We start from the raw sequence: 10,883 nt of genomic DNA on the forward strand, positions 1-10,883 counted from the left end.
TCCCCCTTTTACCCCTTCATCCACTCTTCAGCATTTCGCTAAGTCTTCTTTTTGGTTAATGCTGGTCTTACTTGAGATAATATTGAATCTTACTTTTCTTCTCTACATTCGTTACTACACACCAGTAATTTGCAGTGACTATCTTTTTTCTTGGTTTCATTTAATTCCCTTCTCATTGACTTGAATGTTTTTTGATTGAATTTTTGTTCTTTCCTGTCGTGGGTAAGATTTACTTTGCCAGGTATACGGTGCATGCTATATACACCTTGGGGAGAAGAGGGAAAGAAAGGGCTAAAAAAAAGAAACGAAAAAGAAACGAAAAAGAAACGAAAAAGAAACACATAAAAGAAAAAGAGAGAGCGCGAGAGCGAGAAAGTGTGCGCTGTCACTCATATAGTCTCTTATCAAGCTCATCTCACGCTACAAACAGCCCCTTTTTCGGGGGCCCGTAGTTTTCCCTCTCCTCCACTGTCTTTTCTCTCCTCCGCCTCTGCGAGACTATTATCAATTATTATTTTCTCTCATTCATTTCTCTTTGTCAGTTCCACTTTTCCCTTTTCAGCTTTCTGAGTGGATGTCCCCCATCGGTCCTTTTTTGGCCTTTCCCTTTGTCAACAACAATTCTTGGGTTCTGCAATTGGGGGTTCATATTCTTTCAATTTACTAGACCATATTCTTAATTACCCATCTTCTGTGTTTTTCTATTTCCCTTTTGATTTGCTTGATCAATTTCTCTTTTAATTTCGATTGACTACTTATTTATCAAGTATTATTATTGTTTTTTATTATCATATTCTTCTTCTTCTTCTTTCTTTTTTTTCTCGTCTCAAATCTTCAATTGACAAGTTGGTTCTTGTTTACGGGGATTGTTCACCCGCAGCAGCCCCTAAAACACCAACTAAGAGGTTTGTCACCGTTCCACCGAACATTGTCTAATGCACATTCCAATTGACCGCTGGACCTCTTTCTAGACACGTCTCAATTGGCCTATCCTTATCCAGCTTCTTTATTGTTATTCTTTCTTCGCCCTCCTTTTCGTTCGACTTCACTTTGCCATCTTTTCGGCTGCTATTTTCCTTCACTCATTCCCTTCCTCCTTTCTCCTTTCGGGGGTGATCTTCACGCCGGTTGGCTTTTCGCTCTTCCGACCACGTCTTTGTAACTCGCGCTTCCCTTTTCCCCCCTGGCCGGTGATACCGATCATTTCACATTAGCCCCAATTTACTTCGTCCCCTCTTCCTTAGCTAGGGGGCTCTCGCGTCCGGACCGTTCGTGTTCCTCGCCATGCAAACCTCCGATGCCTCAAGCATTCCGAGTCGTTTGATCCCTTCCAAGTTTTCCCACCTCAACGCAGACGATACCGGTTTCTCCCACGGAGCGTACAACTCCAATAGCCTCCCTCTGCAGGGTCTGACGGATCGAAACGCACGTCGAGCTAATATCCCTGCCATCAATACCGCCGCCAGTCAAAACAACACCGACACTATGGCAGCCTCGGGCACCGCGTTCGACATGAACTTCACTCCTCTGTTGCCGTCTCAACTACTGCTCGGAAGCCCCTTCCAACCGGGAACCCCTTCGGCCTTTGCCTCGCCGCAGTTCACCAACTTCGGTGGTTTCTCTCAGGCCAATGCGTCGGCGCACGCGCAAAACCACCAGAATCAGCTGGGAAGCCCAACACAGGCCTCACAGAATGCCAGTCTGTACTCGGGTATGATGTCTGCGGATAGTATGGGAAACTCCCAGTTGCTGGGGGGCCCTCAATCACCAGTTGGTGGTATGGGTGGCTTGGGTAATGCGGCGTACGGAAGTCCCGCTGCATCGGTAACTCCGGGCCTTCTCTCAGGTACAAGTCGAACCGTGTATTTGGGCAATATTCCGGCGGAAACTTCTGCCGAAGAAATCTTAAATCATGTCCGTAGCGGCCAGATTGAATCGGTACGCTTGCTCCCTGACAAGAATTGTGCTTTCATCTCCTTCCTGGACAGCAACTCGGCAACGCACTTCCACTCGGATGCTATCTTGAAAAAGCTCGCCATCAAAGGCAATGACATCAAGGTTGGCTGGGGCAAACCCTCGCAGGTACCCACTTCAGTGGCCCTGGCGGTGCAACAATCGGGGGCGTCACGGAACGTGTACCTAGGCAACTTGCCAGACGAGATGACAGAAGATGAGTTACGCGAAGAGCTTGGGAAGTTTGGTCCGATTGATACCGTGAAAATTGTGAAGGAAAAGGCAATTGGCTTTGTACATTTCCTGTCGATCAGCAACGCGATGAAAGCTGTCTCTCAATTGCCCCAAGAGGCTAAATGGCAAGCACCTAGGCGTGTCTTCTACGGTAAAGATCGGTGTGCTTATGTCTCGAAAACACAACAACAGAATGCAGCTCAGTTCCTGGGCATCGCACCAGGATACGCACACATTCTGAACTCAGCAGATCGGGACCTAATCACGAACGCACTCGCCCAACAGTCCGTTGCAGCTGCAGCCGTCGCTACATCCGCTGGTGGCGTCAACAACCTGGGTAACCGGACGATCTATCTGGGTAACATCCATCCAGAAACTACCATTGAAGAGATCTGTAACGTAGTTCGCGGTGGCCTTCTGCATCATATCCGTTACATCCCCGATAAGCATATCTGCTTCGTTACCTTCATTGACCCAACCTCCGCCGCCTCCTTCTATGCCTTGAGTAACCTCCAGGGTCTAATGATTCACAACCGTCGCTTGAAGATCGGCTGGGGCAAGCACTCTGGTCCCCTACCCCCAGCTATTGCCCTGGCTGTAAGCGGCGGTGCCTCGCGAAACGTCTATGTTGGCAACCTTGATGAGTCTTGGTCGGAGGAACGTCTTCGCCAAGACTTCTCCGAGTACGGAGAGATCGAGCTGGTGAACACATTGCGCGAGAAAAGCTGTGCTTTCGTGAACTTTACCAATATCGCCAATGCCATCAAGGCAATTGAGGGGATGCGGAACAGGGAGGAGTACAAGCGGTTCAAGATCAACTTTGGCAAGGATCGTTGTGGCAACCCACCTCGCCAGACGGGTAACGGTGGACAGCAAAATCGCAACGGTGGACTGGAAGGCCCGCAGTCGCCCTCACCGGCACTCAATGGCTTCCAGCAGAACTTGAGCCATTCTGGTTCAGGGTCCAGCCCAACCCGTTCAGCCCTCTCTCCAGCCCCAGGCTCGACAGGTTCTCAGAATGGCCAGCAGGGCCGGCACCCGCTGCAGACAGTTACATCGCCGTCTGGGATGTTGAACGTGGGGGCCAACAACCCGCTAACCATGTATCTCAACCAAATGTCCGCCCAGCAAGCTCAAGAACAAGAGAACCGCTTGAACGATTCTATCTCCCTCGCTGCTCTTCAGTCCCAGTCCCAACCGGCACCTCAGCAACAGCCACTCTACAACGGTACAACTACAAGCGAGCTCACTAACGGAAGCATCGAAGCGCCACTGCATCAACACAAGCCGTCTACCAACGGCTTTTTGAACGTCACCAATGGCTCTAGCGGCCCTGGACATCACGCTACTGCTAGCACCAGCAGCTTAAGCGTGCCACGCGCGCAGCATTCTCGTGCTGTCAGCTTGCCGTCGTTCTCTCAAGAACCATTCGGTCCTATTTCGGGCCAGGCTGGACATAGCCGTGCAGGTGTAGCTCACCAACCGCAGAGTAGCTTCTCCAGCTTTACATCTGCCTTGGGCGGTCTCAACCATGCCGGTTTTGGACTGGCCATCCAGAACGAGAATTCGCTACCCGGCTGGGCTGAGGAAGAGATCGGAGCCAAATAATTTCATCTTAATATTTTGAAAGAATTTCCTCTTCCATTCTTGTGGGTGCATCATCTTATTAACTTTTAAAATCTTTTACTTCACGTTTTCTATTCATCATGTTCATCTATTGTTTTGAAAACACCACCCGTTGATTACTTTCTTTGTATTGGTTTGCTCAACAGTATTTCTCTCTTTCCTCTTTATTATTTTTTATTATTATTGTGCAAATTTCGTTCTCAGCCAACCCATCTTACACCCTTTAATTATATTTTTTATACCATCCTTGTATTGCTAGCTGGGTATGATCCCCTTTCCCCTTCCATTCTTCTTTTGGTTGTTTCCATTTCGATTTCCAGTTGGCTACGAAGGCGGGTGAGATCTCGGCTATACCCTAGACTGGTTGGCTCTGGTCTGTTCTTTGATGTTTATTCTGATCAGTTGCATATGCGATGCCATTTTGACGGAATTAATCCAGAGCAAACAGCTCCTTTTGCATATTGGATAACGGACAGGGGTTATATAGCTGTGCGGAGGTAATAGGTTCGGGATGGCGATGGCAGTAGCCATCAAGAAATATAGCATAAGAGAAGAAATATGAAAAGCAATGATCTACACTTGTCATCACCGTGTTCATGGGTATCTGTATGTTGGCAAATAATTGAAAGTTGCCCATCCGAATTGAGTAAAGAGTCAACAATAGATAATCACGTGACCTTATACATGGTCGGGGTGGCACGCTAAGCCCCTTCTAGCCCAACCATGGAACTTGAAGAAATGTTGGAGATCATCCCAAACTGTCGTTGTCGCCATTTCTCCTTCGCCATCAATCCTAATCTATACCAAGTAAAGCTCAGTTTCCTATAAACTCCAAAATGTCTTTGCCTCCGGAACAGATTAGTATCAAACGCCGTCGAGAGGAGGAACCAGTGGACACGTTATGTAAGAAGCTTCCCTGATCTTTGCTAGCTATCAAGCCTCTACCGATCAAACTAAGCCCCAGTCCCCCGCTCTGTATATCCGCATAGAAATGCCGCGTTTTTTTAGTAGCCAGCAAAAGCTAATAGGAAAATACAGATATCCAGTCTGATCTACATCAGACGAAACGCCGCTTCACAGACTTCGTGTTCCAGCGAGTCCAGGTCAGTGCCAAGGATCTGAAAGCCGGCTCTCCGAGTGCTTCACCCATATCAGCGGCGCAGAGGTCAATTCTCACTCCGCGCTCTGTGAGCACATCTCTATCCTCGAATGCGCCAAACCGCGCTACCGGAGGGGTTCCCTTGGTCAGAGCCACATCGCCCGGGGCAGAACTTCGCGAAGAAAAACGTCTCGCGGCCCTTCGGAAGGAAGCCGAGGAGAAGGTGAAGAGGGCTTTGGATTCTTCGCCGGGACTCGCTCAACGGGACACTCACAATGAAAGCCCAAGTCGAGATTCCGTTGTTGAAGCCCCCGCGGCTGGTGTCTCATCCACCTCAAGTGCGCGAGGCAGTTCGGCATCTTCTCCATCACGGGCGCAGTCGCTTCGACGGTTCCAAATTTCGAGATCAAGTACGCCGATGAGTCCCCTCCGAAGCAGCGGTGGAGGAGTACAAAAGCGTAAAGCAGACGGGGTTGCAGTGCTCGTGGAGAAGCTTCGGCGCAAACCGCATTCACGGCAGGCGTCTTTGGTGGCTGAGGCGGCCGTGCGAGCAGATGATGTTGGCTCTCGTGACAGTTCCGATGTGGCTGATGAACAGCCTGTTCGTCTACGGAAGAGACCAGTGGTGAACCAGGCCGAAAGAAAATGGAGGGAGGAGCGTAAGGGGGCGATCTTGGCTGCCAAAAAGCATATCTCGCAGGTGCTCGAACAAGGGGCCCAAGCACGCCACAGCAACTGGGAAGATGAGTCAGAGAGGCTGGCTCGAGATTTCGAGCAAATTGCGTTGGAGCTCGAAGGGGAAATGGAATTGGAAACAGAGGTGTCGCCCGTGGAGACGAAACATAATCGTCAATCTGTTGCGGAGCGGACTACTTCGGTGATGCCCAAACCTCCATTGAAATATCCTCCTCGTACACCCAACAAACTTCGAGCCGCGTGGTCTGCAGAACGCACGCAAGGGGCGGCGAATCCTGAAGGATCCGTCAAGCCTGCCACACCAGCACCGCACCATTTACCCTCCGCTACAGGGCAGGAGGAGGATAGTGACGGGGAGTATGTCTACGATACATACATCAGGCGTCCTCTGCCGGACGGAGGGCAGCTTACGAACCCACTAGCAGATTTGGAACTGAACCAGGATGAGTGGTTCCGTCTAAAGGGTATCGATACGAGTCGTCAGGACATTGGTGTGATCGTCATCACACCGGAGGACGAAGAATACTGGGAGCATTTTGCAGAGGAGGATGACGATGAAGATCAGTGGGACAGTGAAGACGGCGATTCAAATGGTAAGCGAGTCCGTCGCATAGATTCGACCTGAGATCTACGCTTCCCAAAAATAAAGGCAAGGCAAGGAGAAATCTGACTAACAATTACTATAGCTGAGAATAATCCTGCGAATGACTATCCAGACGAAGAACTCTCCTGGGATGACGAAGAGGACGATCCCGGAGCCGTCTACAGCAAGTATCGACGCCACCAGTCGGATGACGAAGAGTTCAACTTCGACGATTCATCCAGTGAGCGCTATGGGTATGGCTACGGATACGGACATGGACAACGGACGCACGTGGATTCTGATGACGAGAGCTGGTGATGGGCACAACGACGGGTGGCTGCATTGATTATTCTATTGGATCTGGGTGCTTGTTCTGCACGGTACTTTGGTAAAGAGAAACCTTCGGCAGGGGTGGGAGGCAACACACCATCAGACAACGTTTCCCTTGTCCTCCTGCCCATTTTCCTTCACTCACCGCAATTTCTGCAGATGCAGACGAGGATATATAGATGATGAGGCCGAGTCTGATTCTGCAGAGTAACCTTCATTTCTGCATGTGGACTTCATCACACAGCATGTGCAGTACAGTTCGTATGATTATTGCACCCTTCATGTCTCGGACGGGGGATCAACCCTGGTCCAGGCGTGCATTAAATGCAACATCGTAGGGGTACCGGTACAAAGTACGAAATGAAATGAGGTCCAGATGGTCTTCAACTAGCCATGCTATATGTTCTCTCTCACTCTAGATGAAACTTCAATCCAAATCTAGATATCTACGCGATCTATGGAAAAGGGTCAGGATATCCGAATCGGAACCTCCAGAGTAGATCATTTCCTTCACGAACAAGAAAAAGTAAAAATATAAGAAAAAAAAAAAGAAAAGAAAAGGTAATCCACACGAGGAGACACCAACCCAATCTACACACTAAGAAACGTAGACCATCGACTAAGCCAACAAAAAGCCCCATCTGCAGTCTCACCATGCAGACGGGGAAAGGTAAAACAAAACTAAATGCCAAGTGAGGGAGGGATATCCCTACCCAACTTAACCCTACAATCTCCGCATCCCTATAAGTCCAGCATACCAAGCATCACATTCCAATGAACGTGATTTAGGTACCCAACATGTCCATGTTGATGTGCAAAAGTGGAGCATTTTTTTCCATCACGGATGCATAGAAGGGCGATTTCTCGATTCGGCAGGAGGGGCGACTTGCCTACACTTGGTCTGCATGGTTGGAGACGTGTTGTCAGCGACCGAGTACTCTGTAGATCCTAACTCTGCGCATGTATTCCAAATGATTTGAATGGACGGGCGGCCTCGTCAAAATGTATATTGAGCATTATGATGCAGCGGTCGCTGCAGAATATGGATGTATAGTACATACGTTACGGGTAGAGTTGAGATTAAGTAGGGTTTCGGTTTGGGTTTCGTCAATGGACAAACCTTTGCGATAAGCTATGTAGTGCGACGATATTGTCATGAATATTTCACGTTTTTTATTTTTCGTTTTTCACTTTTTATTTTCCCCTTGAGTATTTGTTACAGGCAGGGAACAGCCAAGCAGGGAACAAATAGTCTCCTCCTTGCTCAGTTGTGCCTCTTCGCGGGTTGTAAGATGATATCATGTGTTACCTGTGATCCCTGGGAATGAGAGATGTAGGGGTTTCGAACTAGAGGTTCGGCTTTGCCTATTCGCTTGCTTGCTGGCATACTTGTCCTATGATATGATATTATTGTTTCCTGCCTTTATTATTCTGCTGGGTTTTTGACGTTGTGCTGCATACCTATTGGTGGTGTTTTCTGTGTGTCATGCACTGTACTGTATGCTATAATGTTCGGTATTGATGCCCTGTATGGTATTGTATGGTACGCTCTGACTACGTCCGTGCTATCGTGATGAATTGAAGGAACTATGTGTCTTCTCGGTTCAAAGAAGTAAATTCGGTCGAGATGAATAATCTTATTCCCTCCAATACAAATGACAGTCTCCATGGATTTCCTTTCAATCCAGAATAAAAATAATAGTGATTTGATGTATGCATGCTAAAAATCAGACGGCCTCCCAGTGAGAATCATAAACCGATGTAAAATGAGAGAAAAGAACGCAGTAACGTCTCAGAATGATAGCCTTGTCGGTAAAAGAACATAAGGTTGGAAGAAGTAAATAAAGTAGAAGAGAAACTTCAAAGGTATCTTGACGGCCGTAAAGAGGGGGATTTTTCAAAGGTGGGAGGAGGATCTGTAGAGTCGAGGAATGAAGGAGGTAGGAATTTTTGAGGGAAAGAAGAGGAGGAAATTTAATGTGATATGCGTCGACTGAGGACTTGTTCTTTGGTTTCTCGCATCCAAGGATACCAAGCTCCCATCCATTCCACAACGCCGAATCGTGGTGCAGCCGAGTCAACTAGCCCTGACCCCTCTCGTAGGAACTCGCCGTCGCGCATGCGTCTCTGCTCTCGCAACGTTGGGCACTTCTTCTCCTTGATGAATCGGTAGAATTTGCATTGAATTCCTTGGAATCCACGTCGTTGCCGGCTAGGGAATTGTCGGTTAAAGCTCTCGCGCACTTCCTTCCATTCTTGGCACAGATCCACGCGGTGATACCAAATGAAGTACATTTCCTCTTCCTCATACTTAGGTCGAGGGGGCCGTCGCCGCTCTGGGGCATTGCTAGAACTGCTTGAGACCGAGTCGTACCGGTCCCGAGAGTACGCCCCTGGTGAGGACTCCGTCGACCGTGGTCGATATGGCAAGAACGCCTGGTCTTGCGAGGAGCCAGAACTTTCCCGGTAAGGATGGTGGTGGTGATGGTGGCTATCTGTGTATGGGTGGTAGAAGTAGTGATGACTAGGGCTGGGGGGGTAGATAGGTGAATACTGCGATCCTGGATGGGCGTAATGCAGTTGAGGAGAATTTTCAGACTCTGCTGACGGGTTCAACAGAGCATCGATGGCCATGCGGCTTTTTCGCGATGATGGCATATAACTAGCCGGAGATTGCGAGTGAAGATGCTCCATTGTGCTCTGTTGGCAAGGTGGTCCACGGCTTTCGTGATCCAACTGCTTTTAGTGTGGTGATCGATAGGGCAGTAGGTTGGACGGCAAGGGAAGTCCTTCTTCTAGAGCGAGTGCTCGAGGAGTAAGCCCCGGTCAAAGCAAGGTGTAAAGCGATGAATACAGTCGAAGGCACTTTTTTCCACGCTGGTCAGACGCAAATGCACAGCGGCAGTGGTAGATAGAGAGATGAGTAGTAGGCAAGGAAGACACGCCGAATAAAAAGAGCGGTGGTCTAGTTTGGCGATGAACCAAGAATATTCCTCAGCCACTACAACAACGCTTCCAGAAGGAGTGTTGGACTGAAGGATCATGTAAAAGTCACAATTAGACGATGGAGGGCTGGAAAAGAAAAAACCTTGGAATTTCCAACACCGCACGAGACACCGGGTTGGATTCTTAAATGAGAGCAATGGCCGCCAAGGGTTCCGTTAGTTGTGCTTAATCCATGCAGCGTACCGAATCCTTGGGACACGCCGGCCTGTAAGAGACCCCGAAGATGACTGCGCCCCCTGTCCAGCCGGGAGACAATCACTGCTACAGCGGGTACAGGATGATTCCGAAGTTGCGTAGCGCCTGCAGTAGCAGGGTAGCGATTCAAGATGTTGGAGAAGGAGGAGTAATATGCGTTGGGGGGTGGTGTATGTTGGAGTGGTTTCCCTCCTCGTAATGCTTGTATGCTTTTTCCAAGTCCTTGACCCTAGTACGACGACAGTAACCTTGCAAGCATCTGCCTATAGAAGCAATTAAAGATTTGAAAAGGGGGGTTTAAATATATAGATAATAGAAAGGACAGCCGAAAATCGGGATTTAACCATAGATGATAAAATAAAATAAATAATGAAATAAGGTATGAGAAGAAAAGAAAAGAGTGAATAGAATATCAGTCGAAATTCGACGAGGCGTAGATATCCTTTTCTGTTCTATGTGCAAGAGTATCACATCAACATTGGTTGAAAATTCATGAAAACTTCACCAATGCTCTCTTTCTTGTTGATATTTAGGTCTCTATGATATTTTTGGTTTTTCCACGAAAGAGAGAGAAGGGTATTCAGACACTGAATCGTGTATGAAGCAAGTGGAGATGCTGAAAGAAAGGGTCACGTTGGCAGACGACTTGCAGGATGTATGTGCAGGGCAACCACTGACTCTTTGAACCGGGTATTTTATGTATTTCTAATTCTTTGACACAGTTTTGCAGTCTCCTCTCGAAATTTTCTTTTTTCTTTTCTTTACTTTTTATTTTAAAAAAAAAATTCATTTGTTTTCAAAGATGGATCCACTAGAGGACAGAAGTAGCAGGAGGGGAAAAGGAACACAAAGTCTAGTTCATGCAATCTGCGGCAAGGATATATCAGAACCAGAGGGTCTGAAGGAGCCGCAAGAGTCAAAGAACAATTGGTATTTTGGTTTGGCCCATCAGAGGAGACGACATCCTTCAACGGATGATCATTAAGGTGGAGGGTCGAACAGGCCATCGTCGGACCGGTAAAATTGACCAGTTCAAAGTCAATGGGGACCCGACTTTTGCCTTCGGTCGAATGACTATCAGGTAAAGCTCCAACTGCTTAAACCAATGATACAATGGCCATGATGTGGTCTTTTGGCCACGCGGGGATTTCCCAGAAAGGG

General features: G+C 48.1%; 3 protein-coding genes across 3 annotated transcripts; 2 read left to right on the forward strand and 1 right to left on the reverse strand.

Annotated features, from left to right (window-relative positions):
* Positions 1 to 1,284: 1,284 nt before the first annotated feature.
* Positions 1,285 to 3,795, forward strand: ANOM_003341 (putative differentiation regulator (Nrd1); the record flags this gene model as incomplete). The annotated part of the gene is made up of 1 exon (XM_015548598.1): positions 1,285 to 3,795. One exon carries the CDS (start codon positions 1,285 to 1,287, stop codon positions 3,793 to 3,795), a length of 2,511 nt encoding a protein of 836 aa, XP_015409284.1.
* Positions 3,796 to 4,649: 854 nt separating this feature from the next.
* ANOM_003342 (Iwr1 domain-containing protein) lies at positions 4,650 to 6,637 on the forward strand (the record flags this gene model as incomplete). The annotated part of the gene is made up of 3 exons (XM_015548599.1): positions 4,650 to 4,716; positions 4,852 to 6,201; positions 6,295 to 6,637. 3 exons carry the CDS (start codon positions 4,650 to 4,652, stop codon positions 6,507 to 6,509), a joined length of 1,632 nt encoding a protein of 543 aa, XP_015409286.1. The 3' UTR covers positions 6,510 to 6,637.
* A 1,858-nt stretch (positions 6,638 to 8,495) lies between these two features.
* Positions 8,496 to 9,215, reverse strand: ANOM_003343 (uncharacterized protein; the record flags this gene model as incomplete). Its single annotated transcript, XM_015548600.1, has 1 exon — positions 8,496 to 9,215. The coding sequence occupies one exon, from the start codon at positions 9,213 to 9,215 to the stop codon at positions 8,496 to 8,498; it is 720 nt and encodes a 239-aa protein (XP_015409283.1).
* Positions 9,216 to 10,883: the final 1,668 nt, after the last annotated feature.

The sequence above is a fragment of the Aspergillus nomiae genome (assembly GCF_001204775.2).
Source record: "Aspergillus nomiae NRRL 13137 chromosome Unknown contig00054, whole genome shotgun sequence".
NCBI classification, from domain to species: domain Eukaryota; kingdom Fungi; phylum Ascomycota; class Eurotiomycetes; order Eurotiales; family Aspergillaceae; genus Aspergillus; species Aspergillus nomiae.